The sequence below is a fragment of the Dermochelys coriacea genome, chromosome 24 (assembly GCF_009764565.3).
Source record: "Dermochelys coriacea isolate rDerCor1 chromosome 24, rDerCor1.pri.v4, whole genome shotgun sequence".
Classification (NCBI taxonomy): Eukaryota; Metazoa; Chordata; order Testudines; family Dermochelyidae; genus Dermochelys; species Dermochelys coriacea.
In genome coordinates this window covers 8,472,209-8,490,282 of record NC_050091.1, presented here as the reverse complement: position 1 = coordinate 8,490,282, position 18,074 = coordinate 8,472,209, and the positions used below count along the sequence as shown (strand labels likewise).

Sequence of the window (18,074 nt, the reverse complement as noted above, 5' to 3'; positions counted from 1 at the left end):
GGAGGAGAGCTAGTAGCTGGAAGCTAGATAAAATCTGATTGGAAATAAACTGCATGTTTTGAACTGTGAGGGATCTAAAAACTATACTCTAGTTCAAACAGGAATTTGGGCCTAACATGACGTGAGTTGTGTTACCCAGGAACTCGGCCTAGATTATCATAATGGTCCAGTGTAGCTTTAAGAGCTACACCCAGCACTTAGTGCACAAGGGCAGGGTACTAGCTGGTCAGGCCCAGATCTTTAGTGGCACCAGCTGTAGGCATTGCAGTACCCCTGATGTTTTTCAAAGCTGCAGCTTAATGGCCTGAGCCCTAACAAGCTGGAGCAGGGGAGGCCTCTCTCACAAGCAGGGCCTGCACAACAGAGAGCCTGGCAGCTGCTTGGCATGGGGCTAACCTGGCTTAGGCACCAAACTCCAGGAGAAGGTTTGCAGCTGAAGTTTCTGGGTGCCTGAGTTAGGGCCTGTCAGACAGCACCAGGCCAGCTGCTTGGGCATGCAAACCCCTCTCTTCAGCACGGCATTGCTGGGGGCTGGCGTCTGCCCATCGCTTCCTTAGCTTGCCCCATGCAGTGGCGGGGGCGCAGGGTTCAGAGGGTGCAGGGCAGAGGGCTCTAAGCTACACGTGCTCCCGTGATGGGCGAAGTTCTCACTGGGGTGTGTTTTAACCTTGGGCAGCGTCTCTTCGCACTGACAAGTTGAGGAGGCCCTGTGCCCAGGCTGCCCCTTCCGGGAAGGCATGTCCGTTAACCCAACCACTGGGGCTGTAGGTCAAGATCAATGCCCTAAGCTGGGTGGGGAGACATTGGGAGTTGGAGGCTGGAGGCCAGGCTCCCACTCCCCTTTGTGCCAGCCTAGTCACACCCCTCCGCCACCCTTATTCCCTTTGAGGAGTACAGCCCAGTGCTTCCTCCCCTCGTTGCTGGAGGAGGGAGGCCGCTTACCTTCTCTAATGATTTCAATGTATTCGTCGGCGTTGAAACTGAGCTCGTCTGTGTCCTGGGCATCGTAGGCGTAGAGGGCACGGCACTGGGGCAGGCGCGGCTGGGGCTTTGGCTTGGGTTTGGGTTTGGCCCGGCCGCCTCCGGGGACAGGCTTGGCTTCTTTCGAGAGCCTCCGCTGCCAGCTAAGTTGAAGGGAGAAGGCAATCAGCCTGCAGGCCCGGGGTCCCAGACTCGAGGGCTGGTGCTTTAAACCCACAGGTGCTCCAGCAGAGCATTCCTGCAGCAGAGCCCTTAGGAACCAGGGCTCACGCTGGGGCAGGAGTGGGGACAGGGCAGCCCCAGGCTGAGCACCCCTGCTTGGCACCAGCAAGGGGAAAGGCAGCGCCTCTCCCGTCCCTTCTGGACTAGCCCAGCCCGGAGCAAGTCCAGCTCTGTGAGGCTACCATCTAGCAGGTGCTGGGGGAAGCCAAAAACACAGCTCAGGAAAAGGCCACAGCTGGGCCAGGCAGGGGGCTGCTGATCTCAGGCACCTGGTTTGGCCTGAGGAAAGGGGAGCGGGAGGCATTCGGGGCTGGAGTCTCCCTGCGCCACTGGCTTCCGCTGCCAGGGTGGGGTAGGCTACTGCTTGTCTGGTGCAGCCGGGGTTAACCCTCAGAGGGCCAGAGCCCCGCAAGGTGACCCAGCAGCCTGGGGCACTTACCCGGCGGCGCCCTGGTCCGGCACGTTCATGAAGTCTAGGTTGAGCTGGGCAGGTAAGGCTTTGGCCCTGGGGCTGGCTCCATGCCTGGGGAGGGTGGGCTGCTCCATGCTGCCCTGGCGGGCGATGGAAAGACGGTGCTGGAGAGGGGGCCGGGACCCAGGGCAGCTGCGCCAACTGGCGTCGCTCCTCTCTCTGCCTGGAAAGGAAGGGTGCGGGGTGGGGGAGAAGAATCACTTGGAGCTGAAGGAACCCAGGTATCCTGCATCTGGAACACAGAGGCCAGCCTGGGGGGGTGTGTATGAGAGAGAGAATTAACCCTTTCATTTCCGGCACATCCTGGGGCTTCCTGTGCCGTACAAGCAGGCATCGCTGACCAAGGGAAGGATGTGCCCCACTAGCCTTGAATACATGGCCCTGGCCAAAGTCCAGCTCTTGGGGGTGGCAGCGTGTGTGTGTCTGTAGGCCCCCTTGGAAAGCAGCTGAGCTGGCCCTGTGGGCAAGTTGACAGAGGCACCCTGTGGCCATATCGTCTCTTCCCCCCCTCCCCCTGCGGTAGGGTGATGGATGGTATGTGTGGAGCGATGGGATGCTTTGGACTCATCTGCCCCAGCGATTTCCCCCCCCCCAGCCCACCCCCATGCTGCAAGAGGAGCCTTGTACCTGCTGCAGGCGGGTAGTTCCGGTCGGGGATGCTGCTGCTATTTAGGTACCTGCTCTTCCTCGTGTCCCTCCGCGTGGGCCCTGCAGTGGGAACGACTGTGATTAGACCTCCCGTGTGCTTTTCCCCCTAGACCTCCCTCAACTCCCTTCCTACAGGGCAGGGCAGGGCTGTCCCCTGCAGCATCTTGCCCAGAGCTCTGTCTGATCGAGATCAGGTCCCATCCGCAGCGGGACTCTGCCCCCTCCGGGCAGTTTTCCCCAGGGCCAATGGAGAAAGGCAGCAGCTAGGGCTTGCTCCTTGCAGCCTGTTCCCCGCTGCCCGCAGACACTCACGGGCGTTCCTGGGCAGCCCGGGCCCGATGCTGACGATCAGCACCTTCCCATTGTTCCGAAGCAGTGCCACATTGCCCTGGCAAATCTGGAACTGGACCTGGCGGGAGCCCGCTGCCCCCCAGGGACCCCAGCCATCCTTCTTGACCTTGAACTCCAGCCTGGGGAGGGAGGGAGAGAGAAATCAGCTGAGAAATCGGAGCTTGAGATAAGCAGGAGGGAAAGCACTGGGCTCAGCACGACACCACAGGGGCCCAAGCACCGGCTCGAGGAAGTTTTGTGGCTTTGGATCCAGGCAGCCCTTGGTACTGGTACCAAGCAACCAGCAGCATATCACAAAGGTGAGTTGGAAGATCATGTGAGACCCAGTCCCCAACTCAAACCGGGAGCCCACACTCAACCCAGGGGTGGGAATAGAACCCAGGAGTCCTGACTCCAACCCCCTGCTTTAACCCATGACACCACATGCCCCTACCAGAGCTGGCAATAGAACCCAGGAGTCCTGACACTCCCGCACCATCTTCCCTCCTTTAATTAGACCCCATTTTTAGACTGTAAGCTCCTTGGGGCAGAGGTTGTCTCTCTGCTCTATTTGTACAGCGCCTAGCACCATGGGGTCATGGTCCAAGGCTAAGGCTGCAAGGGTCTATGGTTAATAGGAATTGTTCCCTTCCTAGGGCTGGGAATGGAACCCAGGAGTCCGGGTTCTCCCAGCCCCCCCTCCCAACCTGCTAGTAACCAAACACCGCTGCCTGGGCCAGCTCTGCCCAGCGGGGCCCCCTGCTGGCGGCAGCGTGGACTCACTGGTTGCTGAACTTCACGGACAGCTGCCGGCGGGTCCTCTCCTCGTAGCGCTTACAGAGCAAGCTCAGCAGCTCCGTCTTGAAGATGGACTCCAGGACGCTGTCGTACTGCGGCTCATGGACGATGAGGAAGTCGTCCTGCAAGGTGCTGCCGGGGGTGGGGGAAGCAGAGGCTGCGTCAGCCGCGAGTGCCCCCGCCAGGCTCTCTCCGAGGCCGGGGCCAGCTGCGGGCGGTGCCCAGGGGCTGCTCAGGGCACTGGCCCTGCCCGGGGCAGAGGAGATGTGCAAAGCAGAGCGGACTCCAGCCCCGGCTGCAGCTGTGGGAGGGCCGGGCTGAACCAGCCCCCAGGGGCGCCGGCCGACGGGCTCCTACCTCAATGACACCGCCTGGATCTTCTCCAGCTCCACCTGCCGCTTCAACACCTCCTTGATCGTCCCCTTCTCGGGGCCCTGCTTCACCTTCTCCCGCCCGATGAGGTACAGGAACCGGGGCGTCAGGATCAGGTCCCGCTTCACCGTCTGCGTGGGGGGAGAGGGGCTGATCGGGGGGGTACTGGAGGGAGGCAGGGGCTGAGTGGGGGGCGCCACTGGAGGGAGGTGGGGCAGGGAACATGTGGGGGGGCTGAGGGGAAGGTGGGGCAAGCCTAGCAGAGCCGGGGGGCCATGAGGGAGTGGGGAGGCAGCACCCATTGGCTTGTGGCCTGGAGTAGGTTGGAGACAAGTACGTGGGGCCAGAGGCAGGGGGTAGGGCTGAGAGGAAATGGGGGAGCAGAGCCCAGCCCACAGGCAGGAAGAGGGAGGCTGGAGGTAGCCGAGCCTGGCCCTGGGGCAGGGGGACGGGGGAAGCAGAGACCGGTCCTGCCCTGGGCAGCAGAGAGGGCAGCCGGGGGGGGGGGAGGGGGCCCCCGCGCTCACCTTGAAGCGCCGGTCGTACTTGGTGACGGTGTCGGCGAAGTCCACGCGGTCGCGCCGGCCCACGAAGCGCCGCAGCTCGGGCCGGTTCTCCAGCCCGATGTAGTCGCCCACAAAGTTGCGGTTGAGGCTGTTGCGACGGCGCTCCTTCTTGTTCAGCAGGATGTTGGAGGCTTTGGGAGGGGGAAGACGACTCGGAGTCAGACCTCGTTAAACCTTGACGAGCGGGGGAGGCGTGGGTGTATTTCCCCCCCGCCTTTCCCTCCGCCCTGCCTCTGACTCAGGCCTTGTCCACACGGGGACGGATTCTGGAGCGAGGCTGGGCCTGGATTCCAAGTGCTGGACTCGGGTCCCAGACGGGACCATGGTGCCCAGCCAGTCTGACCAGCGGCCAGAGCCCTGCCCTCGGCTAACTCCCAGAGCAGAGCTCAGAGAGCAACGGCCAATCTGGATTGAAAACCTGTCAGTGACTCCGAATCCCCCGGACCCTGAGGAAACTGATCCCAGGCTTCATTCCTCTCACTGCTAAAAAACCCACGTTCGTTTCAGCTTCCAGCCCCTGGAGCGTGTTCGACCTTCCTCTGCTAGACTGAAGAGCCCGTTGTTAAAGACATGTAGGTAATTAGTGACTGGGATCCAGTCGCCCCTTATCCCTCTCTGTTAAGCTAAATCGATTGAGCTCCTTGTGTCTTTCAGTCTAATCCTTGAATCCTCCTCACCGCTCTTCTCTGGCCCCTCTCCAATTTACTAACCTCCTTCTCGAGGGGTGGGCACCAGAACTGGACTCTGAACTGGAGTCCTGCCCAGTCCAGCTGGTATCTCGGGGCAGGCGACAAATTTTATTCCACAATCACTGATCTAGACAGCAATAGCAGGGGTGGGCGGTGATGGAGCATTGGTGGAGCCACTTTCAATTTACACCCACTGCCACACGTACCCCTAAAGGTTACCAGGGGGAAGGGGGGCAGTTTTCCAGGATGGACAAGCCCTTCTGCCTTTGTCCCATGCTTGGGCCCTCTCAGTACACCTGGCAACCGTTCGCCTGGAGCCTGTCCCTTACCAACAGGAGCCACCTCTACCCCAGCCTCAGAGCAGGGGGGTCATGCCGGCATACCCAAGCCGGTGTTCGTGTGTGTGCACCCCCAGGCACAGCAATCAAGGGAGGGGATGGCTGCATCGCTCAGTGGGGAAACGTCAGGCTCGCTGCCACCCCCAGGAGCAGAAGGAAGGAACGACGGGCTTATGGGAATGACTCTGGGCAGGTCACTGCAGCTCCAGGCCTCAGTTTCCCCAACCGGAACGTGAGGACAATGCTCCGTCCTTTCTCCCAGCCTGGGTCTATTCAGTGCGTGAGCGCCAAGCTGCAGGAACTGGCTCCTGCCCTGTGTCCGTGCGGCGCCAGGCCCCTTTGGACCCTGCTCTCTGTTCAGGCCTCTAGGCACTACCGTTATACACCTGATAACTACGCAACAGCAGGAGGGGGCCGGGCCCCATTCTGCTTTCCCCAGGGCTCGGCAATCGGGGGGTGTGTGTGTGCGGGACCCACCTTCCTCCCTCATGCGGATGTACTTGCGCACGGCCACGTGCTTGCGCCAGGCCTTCTGGATGACCCGGGCGTATCCGTCGTAACGCCGCTCCCGCATCTCCTCCAGCAGGAACAGCTGTGGGGGCAGGGAGCACCGGCTTAGGGGGGCTACCAGGTGATCCCCCCTCCTCCCCCGTGCATGCGAGGCCCAGCCTCCCTAATCCCCGACTGGGAACCAGCCCCCTTCTCTGCAGAGTGACAATCCCCCTCCCCCATTCACCATCAGGGCCCGTCCCCTCCGCAACTCCAGGGAGTGCTCCCACCCCCCATCGGCCTCTCCCTTCCCCCCCACTCACCAACTTCAGGGACTCTCCATCCCCAGGAGGTCAGCCCCCCTCCCCATCTCACCAGCTCCAGGGACTGGGCCCCCCCATTGGTCCCTCCACTCACCAATCCTGGGGACTCTCCCCTCCATCACCCCACCCTGCCCACTCAGGGGGTCAGCCCCCCCCCATCTCACCAGCTCCAGGGACTGCCCCCCCCCAACTCACCGACTCTGGGGCCTTGATGAAGACCTTGCTCTGGCCCAGCTGGTACTGGTCTGGGTCCATGTTGACGGCACGCAGCAGGTGCACCACGCCCTGCTTCTCATCCCCCCGCCAGGCCGGCCATGTCTCGGGGGTGAGGATGGCATACCTGGGGGGGAGGGGAGGGTTGTCCTAGGGGCTCAGTAAGAGAGCGGGCTGGAGGAGCTGCGGAGGGACATCTCCCAGAGGTAGCAGCTGGCATTCTGCCCTCTGGGGGCAGCCCCCCGGGTACCCAACGAGACGGGGTGCGATGCAAGGAAACCCTGGCCTTGCCCCCGGCATGTTTCCTAGACCAGAGCCTCCCTGCTGAGCCCACACAGCACCACAGAGACCACCAGAGCAGCCACCGGCCTCGTGGGCTGGCTCCCGGCGCTGGGATCGAACCGGGGGCCTCCAGAGCCCACAGTACGAGGCTCTGCGCTGAGGGGCCCCGGACTCAGCCACCACTGACACGGAGCAGCCACAGGAAGCAGAGGTGACCCAGGGCCACTAAAGCAGCCACAGGTGGGGGGACCCCTGTGCCAGCATGGCTCATACTTGCCTCCCTCCCGGGTCCCTGCTAGGGGGGACCCCGGCTCCTCCGCCCAGTGCCCCTTCCCCTAGCGCCTGCGGCAACAGGCCGAGGCTTGTGCCCCGTCTCCTCCCCTGCCCAAGGGAAGGCGGCTCCTACCTCTGCAGGAATTTCTGGAAGACCCGTCGGTAGGCACAGCCGGCCCGGCGCACCCGGATGTTCTCCCGCAAGCCCAGGTATTCCACCTGGTGCTTCACCCTGGAGGAAGCCGGAGGGGAGACTGGTTACCCCTCCCTTGCTCAGACCTACCTGACACCCCACTCCCCGACCCGTCTGCTCCTGGCTGGGCAGCAGATCCCGTCCACGTAGGGAGATGGGGATCCAGCCACCCCCAGAGCCGGGGGCTGGAGGCACTCGCAGAGGCCGACCAGCCCTACAGAGGAGGGAACAGTCTGGAAAGGAATGAAGGGGAAACGCCTCAGGGGCTGAGGGTGGAACAGCCGAAGCCTAGGAGTGAGGGGACTGGGGGGCAGAGGGCAGGGACAACAGCTGCCCAAGGGGGAAGGGTGGATCGGCCTCTGGCCCTGGTCCCCACCTGCTCTCCTCCCAGTCGTGGGGCCTCTTGGTCTCGTTGGGTTTGATGCAGCGGATGTAGTGGGGGGTACACTTCGTCAGGGTGCTCACCAGGTCATTGGCTTGTTTCTTCAAAGGAACAAATCAACTTAAGCCCCAAAAGATGGAGGGTCTCTATGATAACTGGACACCCCCACCCACTCCCCACCTTCATCCACCCCCCACCTGCCTTCATCCTTTAAATGGGGTCACAGCTAATACGGCTGCCAAGTTAGGCACTCATATACCAGGGTGATGGGCGGCCGTATTACCCCTATGATGACAGACATCCCACTGCGACGAAAATAAAGCTCAGATCTGCTGTCCAATCTCTCAAACCCCGCCCCCTTACTAAACAGCCCCACCAGGGATCGCTGAAATGCAGCTGGCTCTGGGGTGGGGCACGGCCACAGTCTGGCTGTGCTAGGCACCCTGTGTCCAATGGAAACTGCCGGGGGGTTGTGGGGGACAGTGGGAGATAAGACAGCTGAGCATCATTAGCCAAAATCCAGCCGAACGGTGGGGGGAATCTGCCGAGTGGAGCTGGACCAGAGCAGATTCACCAGCACCTGCCCCAGCCCCTCCAGAACAGGAGCCAGAATAATCCCCCGATGGCTCCAAGCGGCTATAGAGAGGCCTGGAGATGAAGCAGTGAGATTTCCACAAAGGAAAGGGATGGGGCTGGTCCCCCCCGAAATCCCCATCCGGTACCTTGATCTTGCTCCCAGCTGTGGTGGGGCGCCCTTTCTTCTCTGCGTTGATGTTCTCAGGAAAGAGGTCTTGGATGAAGGGGCTAAGGTGGGCAGAGAGGGAAATTAAGTCAGTGCCCTGTGGGGTGGGGAGGTTTGGGGAGGGACTGGCTGGGATATGGAGCCTTTTGCCCTCTCCGTCACCAGCTGGAGGCCAGCCCAGGAGCAACCCAGCATGGGACGAGTTTGTTGGGCCCCAGCTCAGCTCCCAGGGGATAATCGTCCACAGCACAAAACCCACCGTGCTGTTCAGCCACCTCCACAGCAGCCAGGCAAAGGGGCCAGGGACTGCCACCCCCCCCGCCCCCACCAAGGACCGCCTCCAGGGCAGGGTTATTGTAACGGATACATAACCCAAAGCAATGAAAACATTCAGCTCGTATCAGCGCCACGTCCTAAAGCAGCAGAGCCGGGGATAGAACCCCGGCGTCCTGGCTCCCAACCCCCGCACTCGAACCACTAGCCCCCACTGCCCTCCCAGAGCTGGGAACAGAACCCAGGAGTCCGGCCTCCCAGGCCCCCCCCCGCTCTAACCACTGCCCTGCACTGCCCTCGCGGCCCGGGGAAGCGGCACTCACAGCTCACTGCTCTGCATCAGCTCGATGAGGTCAGTGAAGAGCACGTCGCGGTTTCGCTCACAGAATCCCTCCACGTCGTAGGAGACCTGCGGGCCGGAGAGCCGGGGTCTCAGGCAGTGCTACAGGGAACAGCCTGGAGCCGGTGGGCTGGGGGGGCTCCCTCACAGCCTCCCCATCACAGAGCCCATGTCTACCGTCCCCCCCAGAGGGGCCCGGCTCGGAGCCAGGCCAGCCTCGGCCAGGGAGCGCCAGACTGGGGCAGGGGGACAGGACGCGCCAAAGGTCTAGAATACGCAGCTACGGGGGCCAAGCACCAGGTCCTCACCCCCCATCCAATCCCACTCCCCAACTATGACAGCCCCCCGCAACCCTGACCCCCTTTACCCTCCAACCCAGCGTCCCCTTCCACCCTAATCCACCCGCCCAGCGTCCCCCACCTACCCCACCTCCAGCCTCCCCTTCCACCCGAATCAACCCCTCCCCCAACCTCCCCCTCTACCCTAATTTACTCCCCCACATCCCTCTCCCCCAGCCTCCCCCTCCACCCTAATCGACCCCTCCCCCAGCACCCCCACATACCCCTCCCTCAGCCGACCCCTCCCCCAGCACCCCCACATACCCCTCCTCCAGCCTCCCCCTCCACCCGAATCAACCCCTCCCCCAACCTCCCCCCTCTACCCTAATTTACTCCTCCACATCCCTCCCCCCAGGACCCCCACATCCCTCTCCCCCAGCCTCCCCCTCCACCCTAATCAACCCCTTCCCCAGCATCCCCACATACGCCCCCAGCCTCCCCCTCCACCTTAATTTACCCTACCAGCACCCCCACATCCCCCTCCCTGACCCCACTATAGTAATTCTACCCTGTCCCCAGCACCACCTCCCTCTCCTTTTCCCCCTACCCTAATGTATCCCTCCCCCACCTCACCCCTATCGCCCTCCCCAGGACCCCCCCCCCCCCGCGCTGACCTTGCCGGCGTAGTGGTGGATGATGAAGCCCTTGTTCCAGCTGTTGAAGTGCTGGTGGGTGCCCACGGCCGTCTGCAGCTTCTGCAGCAGGCTCTGGTCGGCGCCCTCGCCCTTGGCGTGCATGGTGGCGCACACATCGTCCAGGATGCTCAGGAGCCCCGGGGGGTTCTGGGGGGACGACACCGGATCGCTCAGCCAGGAGGGGGCGCCGCTTCCTAGCCCCTCCCACTCCCAACGCTGGCCTGCGGGAGAGCCGGCGCCTCCTCCTGGGCAGCTCTGGCGCTGCAATGAGGCAGGGTTTGGGGCCCGGTGGGAGGTCCCCCACAGCACTGAACAGACCCCGATTAAGGGAGAGGAACTGGGGATACCCTTGGCTCTGGAGAGATCCCAATTAAGAGGCAGCTGGGGGGGGGTCCCCTACATTGCTGGGAGCCCCTGATTAAGAAGGAGACTAGGAGAGGTCACCAGGGAGACCCTAGGTCACAAGGGAGACCCTGATTAAAGGGAGATCTGGGGGGGCAGAGCCCCCCACCAAGCTCAGATGGATGTGGGGGCAGGGGCAGTTATGGGGATCCAGGTTTCAAGGCGGCAGAGGCCCCAGGCTTGTGGGAGGGGGTCACACAGGTTGTCTCCCCCCCAGACCAGAGGTGTTTGGAAGGGGGGAGCCCGGCCGCTCGCTCACCACTTTGTTCTCGATCAAGTCACAGACGATTTTGTTGTTGAAATAATCGATGGGGCTCCAGCGAATCCCTTCCTGGACGTACTCCTCCTGGCGGGGGGGGGGGGGACTGTTGTGAGAGGGGGCTGGGATCGGGGCAGCCCCAGATCTTGTGTGGGAGCACGGGTTGGGCTCTGCCTGTGTCCGAACTCCGGGGGGGGGGGGCCCAGCTGCAGGTCAGCCGCAGGTGGTGGTATTTGCAAGTGCCGGCCACCACCGGCAGACACGAGCGCTTAGACTGCACAGCCCATGGAGGCTCCAACTCGGGTGGGGGCTGCGCTGTGACACCGAAGGGCCCAGTAGGCAACAGGCGGGAAGGGAAACTGAGGCACAAAGAGGGGCAGGATCTTGCCCAGGGTCAATGGCAGAGCTGGGAACAGCACCCAGGGCCCTGGGCCCCAGCCCAGTGCCTCGTCCACTGGGCCATGCTGCCTCGCAACCCCATTGGCTGAGCTCCCCCACACACCCCACATCAGCTCCTCCCCCTGCCCCTCATCTGTCCCCTCTCCCACCACCTGCTCCATCCCCACCCCATCCCTCCCCTTATGCAACCCCTGACTCTCATCTGCCCCCACCCCGACCCCATTACCTGCTTCTTCCCCTGCCCCCTCCCTTTACCCACCTCACCCTCTGCCCCTCACCTGCTCTGCCTTAAGCGTGAGCTCGATGAAAATCTGTTGCAGCTTCTCGTTCACAAAGTTGATGCAGAATTGCTCAAAGCCATTTTTCTGCGCGGGGTGCAGGGGGAGAGAGACAGACAGATCCATCAGGCACCTGGGGTCCCCGCTGGGCAGGGCCGTGCTGGCATGGAGGGTCCAGCCCCTGTGGGAGGCAGAGCGCCACCAAAGGGGGGCTCTGGCTTGCTCAGAGCAGCGGAAGGGGGTGTCACAGAGAGCTGAGACAGGCCAAGGGCCTGGAGCAGCAACAGGGCATCCTTGGTACCCAGCTCACGTGCTGTTTGTCATCCCCCCCATGGCCCCCAGCCGAGAAGGGGTTTGCAAATGGCTGGTGGAGTGGGGATTGCAGATCTTCTCAAAGTGTTTCTCCTCTTCTGCCGGCCCTAGCCCCCTAACGCTGGGGAGCCAGGAGGGGACCTAGGAACCCGAAAGCCCAGGAAGGTCTCTCTTGCGCCCCTGCCCCACGGTACCTGGAAGATCTCGAAGCCGTATATGTCCAGCACCCCAACGTTATACTCCTCGTAGTCCTTCTGCATCGCTTTGTTGATGGCCTGGGGGCAGAGCAGACAAAGTGGGGGGGGGGGGAATTCAGGGTCTTGCCTGGAAAATTAGAGGCCAAAACTCCAGCCCCCGTGTGTGGTGGGGTGACAGAGACCTGGAAGGGTCACTGGTCGGGGGGATGAAGTGGGATTAAGGGTTTCAGAGTAGCAGCCGTGTTGGTCTGTATTCGCAAAAAGAAAAGGAGGACTTGTGGCACCTTAGAGACTAACAAATTTATTAGAGCATAAGCTTTTGTGATCTACATCCGATGAAGTGAGCTGTAGCTCACGAAAGCTTATGCTCTAATAAATTTGTTAGTCTCTAAGATGCCACAAGTCCTCCTTTTCTTTTTGGGATTAAGGGGGATCAGATGCCAGAGAGAGAGAGCAGGTGGGGCCCGGTGTCTGAGCTGAGCTGCTCAACACCGGGTCTAGAGGATTCAAGTTAAACTAGGTTCACCGGGGGAAGGAGACCAAAGCCCTGAGGTAAGTGGGAAAGCGGGATACCGGGAGGAAGCACAGGCAGGAAGGTCTGTGAGGGGAGGGCTCCTGCCTCATACTGGGAATGAGGGGCGATCAACAGGTTATCTCAAGTGCTTATATACAAATGCACAAAGCCTTGGAAACAAGCAGGGAGAACTGGAGGTCCTGGTGATGTCAAGGAATTATGACGTGATTGGAATAACAGAGACTTGGTGGGATAACTCACATGACTGGAGTACAGTCATGGATGGTTATAAACTGTTCAGGAAGGACAGGCAGGGCAGAAAAGGTGGGGGAGTAGCACTGTATGTAAGGGAGCAGTATGACTGCTCAGAGCTCCGGTACGAAACTGTGGAAAAACCTGAGTGTCTCTGGATTAAGTTTAGAAGTGTGTGCAACAAGAGTGATGTCATGGTGGGAGTCTGCTATAGACCACCGGACCAGGGGGATGAGGTGGATGAGGCTTTCTTCCGGCAACTCACGGAAGCTACTAGATCGCATGCCCTGATTCTCATGGGTGACTTTAATTTTCCTGATATCTGCTGGGAGAGCAATACAGCGGTGCATAGACAATCCAGGAAGTTTTTGGAAAGCGTAGGGGACAATTTCCTGGTGCAAGTGCTAGGGGAGCCAACTAGGGGGAGCGCTTTTCTTGACCTGCTGCTCACAAACCGGGTAGAATTAGTGGGGGAAGCAAAAGTGGATGGGAATCTGGGAGGCAGTGACCATGAGTTGGTTGAGTTCAGGATCCTGACGCAGGGAAGAAAGGTAAGCAGCAGGATACGGACCCTGGACTTCAGGAAAGCAGACTTTGACTCCCTCAGGGAACAGATGGCCAGGATCCCCTGGGGGACTAACATGAAAGGGAAGGGAGTCCAGGAGAGCTGGCTGTATTTCAAGGAATCCCTGTTGAGGTTACAGGGACAAACCATCCCGATGAGTCGAAAGAATAGTAAATATGGCAGGCGACCAGCTTGGCTTAATGGTGAAATCTTAGCGGATCTTAAACATAAAAAAGAAGCTTACAAGAAGTGGAAGCTTGGACATATGACCAGGGAAGAGTATAAAAATATTGCTCGGGCATGTAGGAAAGATATCAGGAGGGCCAAATCGCACCTGGAGCTGCAGCTAGCAAGAGATGTCAAGAGTAACAAGAAGGGTTTCTTCAGGTATGTTGGCAACAAGAAGAAAGCCAAGGAAAGTGTGGGCCCCTTACTGAATGAGGGAGGCAAGCTAGTGACAGAGGATGTGGAAAAAGCTAATGTACTCAATGCTTTTTTTGCCTCTGTTTTCACTAACAAGGTCAGCTCCCAGACTGCTGTGCTGGGCATCACAAAATGGGGAAGAGATGGCCAGCCCTCTGTAGAGATAGAGGTGGTTAGGGACTATTTAGAAAAGCTGGACGTGCACAAGTCCATGGGGCCGGACGAATTGCATCCGAGAGTGCTGAGGGAATTGGCGGCTGTGATTGCAGAGCCCTTGGCCATTATCTTTGAAAACTCGTGGCGAACGGGGGAAGTCCCGGATGACTGGAAAAAGGCTAATGTAGTGCCCATCTTTAAAAAAGGGAAGAAGGAGGATCCTGGGAACTACAGGCCGGTCAGCCTCACCTCAGTCCCTGGAAAAATCATGGAGCAGGTCCTCAAAGAATCAATCCTGAAGCACTTAGAGGAGAGGAAAGTGATCAGGAACAGTCAGCATGGATTCACCAAGGGAAGGTCATGCCTGACTAATCTAATCGCCTTTTATGATGAGATTACTGGTTCTGTGGATGAAGGGAAAGCAGCGGATGTATTGTTTCTTGACTTTAGCAAAGCTTTTGACACGGTCTCCCACAGCATTCTTGTCAGCAAGTTAAGGAAGTATGGGCTGGATGAATGCACTATAAGGTGGGTAGAAAGCTGGCTAGATTGTCGGGCTCAACGGGTAGTGATCAATGGCTCCATGTCTAGTTGGCAGCCGGTGTCAAGTGGAGTGCCCCAGGGGTCGGTCCTGGGGCCCGTTTTGTTCAATATCTTCATAAATGATCTGGAGGATGGTGTGGATTGCACTCTCAGCAAATTTGCGGATGATACTAAACTGGGAGGAGTGGTAGATACGTTGGAGGGGAGGGATAGGATACAGAAGGACCTAGACAAATTGGAAGATTGGGCCAAAAGAAATCTAATGAGGTTCAATAAGGATAAGTGCAGGGTCCTGCACTTAGGATGGAAGAATCCAATGCACCGCTACAGACTAGGGACCGAATGGCTCGGCAGCAGTTCTGCGGAAAAGGACCTAGGGGTGACAGTTGACGAGAAGCTGGATATGAGTCAGCAGTGTGCCCTTGTTGCCAAGAAGGCCAATGGCATTTTGGGATGTATAAGTAGGGGCATAGCGAGCAGATCGAGGGACGTGATCGTTCCCCTCTATTCGACACTGGTGAGGCCTCATCTGGAGTACTGTGTCCAGTTTTGGGCCCCACACTACAAGAAGGATGTGGATAAATTGGAAAGAGTACAGCGAAGGGCAACAAAAATGATTAGGGGTCTAGAGCACATGACTTACGAGGAGAGGCTGAGGGAGCTGGGATTGTTTAGTCTGCAGAAGAGAAGAATGAGGGGGGATTTGATAGCTGCTTTCAACTACCTGAAAGGGGGTTTCAAAGAGGATGGCTCTAGACTGTTCTCAATGGTAGCAGATGACAGAACGAGGAGTAATGGTCTCAAGTTGCAATGGGGGAGGTTTAGATTGGATATTAGGAAAAACTTTTTCACTAAGAGGGTGGTGAAACACTGGAATGCGTTGCCTAGGGAGGTGGTAGAATCTCCTTCCTTGGAGGTTTTTAAGGTCAGGCTTGACAAAGCCCTGGCTAGGATGATTTAACTGGGACTTGGTCCTGCTTTGAGCAGGGGGTTGGACTAGATGACCTTCTGGGGTCCCTTCCAACCCTGATATTCTATGATTCTATGATTCAAGGCGCCCCCCTGCTCCCGGCTGAAGGGAGCTGGGGGGCCAGGGCTGGAGCCCCCGGGGCAGGTGACTCACGTCCACCAGGTAATCGAAGAGCCGGGAGTAGAGCGCCTTGGCGAGGGCGTCCCGGGTGAAGCTGGCCTGCTCGGCGTTGAGCGTCACGTCGATCACCTCCGACTTGCCGCCCCACCGGCTGTCCATCTTGCGGCTGGTCAGCTTCTCCTTGAGCCGGCCCTGGTCGATGCCCAGGAGGTAGGAGGGGAAAGCCAGGACTGGGGAGGGCAAGGATAAGGGGGGAGGGTGTCAGGGGCAACACCCCAACCCTGTCTGCCTCTCAGCATGGCTCCCCTCCTTTCTCCCCAACCCCGGCTGCTGGATTCGCCTCCCCCCACCCCGCCTGCCTTCAAGGTGGGTGGGGTATCAGCCTCCCCGGTCCCCGCACATCCAGAGGGGCCGGTGGAGCCACATCCCCATGGGACGCTCCTCCCCAGAGGGAGAGGATGGGAGCGGGGAAGGAAACAGGAGAAGGTGGGGCCCCCCAAAGGATGGAGGCAGATCCATGGGGCAAACAAGTCAGGTCCCACCCCCCAGCATCAGGTGCCTGCCCGACCCCCCCCGACTCCAGATCCACTCTGAGCCAGACCCTGACAGGGCCACGCCAACCCCAAGCCAGGACCCGAAGGGGGCTCCCCCAGGCCCCGAGCCAGGCTGTGACACCTCGCCAGACCCCAACGCAGGCCCTGATGGGGACCCCCCTACACCCATCACCCCCCTCGAGCCAGGCCTGACGGACCCCCCCATTCCAGATCCACTCTGAGCCAGATCCCAATAGGGACCCCCACCCCAGTGTCCCCTGCCCCCCACTCACAGTCCTCGCTCTCCACGGCAGCGTAGTTGCCCTCCTCCCGGAAGCTGATGTTGCCCAGGTGAAGGATCCCGGCCACGATCTGCAGCACCAGGGCCTGCTCCTCCCCGGAGAGCCCCACCACCTCCATGGCCGTCTGGGGACAAGGAGCGGGGGCGGTGTCAGGCTGGGAATGGGGGCAGGGCGCAGCGGGGGGATGGGAGCTCAGGGAGGCATCAAGATGGGGGGATGACTGGGAGGGATGGGGAGCACCACAGTGTGGAGGGGGGCACCAAGATGAGGGTTGGGGAACAGCTGGGGTTTGGGGCTCTATGGTGCAGAAGTGGGGGCAGCAAGATGTGGGTTGGGGGCACTGAAATGGAGGGGGCACCAGGAAGAGGTTGGGGGCTCTGAGATGAGGGTGGCGGGGGGGAGCAGGAAGTGGGTTGGGGGATGGGGGCACTGAGATGGAGGGGGCACCAGGAAGAGGTTGGGGGCTCTGAGATGAGGGTGGCGGGGGGGAGCAGGAAGTGGGTTGGGGGCACTGAGATGGAGGGGCACCAGGAAGAGGTTGGGGGCACTGTAATGGGGTGGGGGGGGCACCAGGAAGTGGGTTGGGGGATGGGGCACTGAGATGGAGAGGTACCAGGAAGAAGTTGGGGGCTCTGAGATGGGGGTGGCGGGGGGGGAGCAGGAAGTGGGTTGGGGGATGGGGGCACTGAGATGGAGGGGCACCAGGAAGAGATTGGGGGCACTGTGATGCGGGTGGCGGGGGGCGCACCAGGAAGTGGGTTGGGGGATGGGGCACTGAGATGGAGGGGCACCAGGAAGAGGTTGGGGGCTCTGAGATGGGGGTGGCGGGGGGGGAGCAGGAAGTGGGTTGGGGGATGGGGGCACTGAGATGAAGGGGCACCAGGATGAGGTTGGGGGCACTGTGATGGGGGTGGCGGGGGGGGCACCAGGAAGTGGGTTGGGGGATTGAGGCACTGAGATGGAGGGGCATCAGGAAGAGGTTGGGGGCACTGTGATGGGGGTGGGGCAGCAGGAAGTGGGTTGGGGGAGGGGGGCACCAGGATGGGGGGGGCTGGGGACACCATGGGGGGACGCAAGCTCCTTGTACCGCTCTGGCTCGCCCCGTACCAGCGTCTCGTGGAACTCCTGCCGGTCGTTCATGTCGTCCACCTTGTAGCTCGCCGACTGGTTGAGGTAGTAATAATAATCCGGGCTGGTGATGCCCAGGTTCTCCCGCTGCTCCGGGGAGGCTCCCTCCAGCAGCTGGGCAGGGAGAGAGGACAGAGGCCGGAGGGGTCACGCATTAGTTGGTGGCGGGTGGGGGGGAGCCGGGCGCAGCACAGACCCTGCCCCCCCACGCACCTGGTAGTAGACGTGGAAGCTCCTCTCGCCGGGGTTCTGGCTCACCACCCGCGACTTCTCCAGCAGGAAGTTGGAGATCTTGCCCCCGTCGGGCTCCCCGCCACGGCTGAACTGGATCTCGAAGTACTTGCCCTGGGGCGGGAGGGGAGGCCAGGTGAGCCGGACCCCCTGGCTAGGTCCCCACAGCAGAGACACCACCCCAGAGCACCCCCCCACCCGGGACACGCTCGAGACCCTGGAGCCTAACGACAGCAATGCCCCATGCGGCAAAGAGTTCATCTGGCCTCCTCCCTCGCTGAGCAAGATCCGGTGGTCAAGCCAACTCCTGGGAGCCAGGACTCCTGGGTTCTGTCCCCAGCTCTGGGAGGGGAGTGGGGGCTAGTGGTTAGAGTGGGGGGGGGAGGGGAATAGCCAGAACTCCTGGGTTCAATTCCCAGCTCTGGGAGGGCAGTGGGACCTAGTGGGTTGGAGGAGGCTGAGAGCCAGGACTCCTGGGTTCTGTTCCAGAAGAGGAGTGGGGGCCAGTGGTTTAGAGCGGGGGGTCTGGGAGTCAGGATTCCTGGGTTCTGTTCCCAGCTCAGAGAGGGGAGTGGGGTCTAGTGGGTAGAA

The 18,074-nt window shown here is 60.6% G+C and overlaps 1 protein-coding gene across 1 annotated transcript in view; it reads right to left on the bottom strand.

Moving 5' to 3' along the window:
* Positions 1 to 18,074, bottom strand: part of LOC119847697 (unconventional myosin-Ie-like) — a 34,964-nt gene that overhangs the window by 779 nt on the left and 16,111 nt on the right. The window contains exons 8-28 of the mRNA XM_043501811.1: positions 17,466 to 17,597; positions 17,232 to 17,366; positions 16,116 to 16,248; positions 15,323 to 15,519; positions 11,744 to 11,824; positions 11,238 to 11,324; positions 10,561 to 10,647; positions 9,879 to 10,046; positions 8,910 to 8,995; positions 8,294 to 8,375; positions 7,566 to 7,672; positions 7,130 to 7,228; positions 6,424 to 6,568; positions 5,894 to 6,008; positions 4,351 to 4,520; positions 3,809 to 3,954; positions 3,437 to 3,583; positions 2,636 to 2,793; positions 2,303 to 2,383; positions 1,643 to 1,838; positions 943 to 1,124 (exon numbers count right to left, since the gene is read on the bottom strand). Of these exons, the coding sequence (XP_043357746.1) occupies positions 943 to 1,124; positions 1,643 to 1,838; positions 2,303 to 2,383; positions 2,636 to 2,793; positions 3,437 to 3,583; positions 3,809 to 3,954; positions 4,351 to 4,520; positions 5,894 to 6,008; positions 6,424 to 6,568; positions 7,130 to 7,228; positions 7,566 to 7,672; positions 8,294 to 8,375; positions 8,910 to 8,995; positions 9,879 to 10,046; positions 10,561 to 10,647; positions 11,238 to 11,324; positions 11,744 to 11,824; positions 15,323 to 15,519; positions 16,116 to 16,248; positions 17,232 to 17,366; positions 17,466 to 17,597 (2,734 nt within the window). The remainder of the gene's footprint in view (positions 1 to 942; positions 1,125 to 1,642; positions 1,839 to 2,302; positions 2,384 to 2,635; positions 2,794 to 3,436; positions 3,584 to 3,808; positions 3,955 to 4,350; positions 4,521 to 5,893; positions 6,009 to 6,423; positions 6,569 to 7,129; positions 7,229 to 7,565; positions 7,673 to 8,293; positions 8,376 to 8,909; positions 8,996 to 9,878; positions 10,047 to 10,560; positions 10,648 to 11,237; positions 11,325 to 11,743; positions 11,825 to 15,322; positions 15,520 to 16,115; positions 16,249 to 17,231; positions 17,367 to 17,465; positions 17,598 to 18,074) is intronic.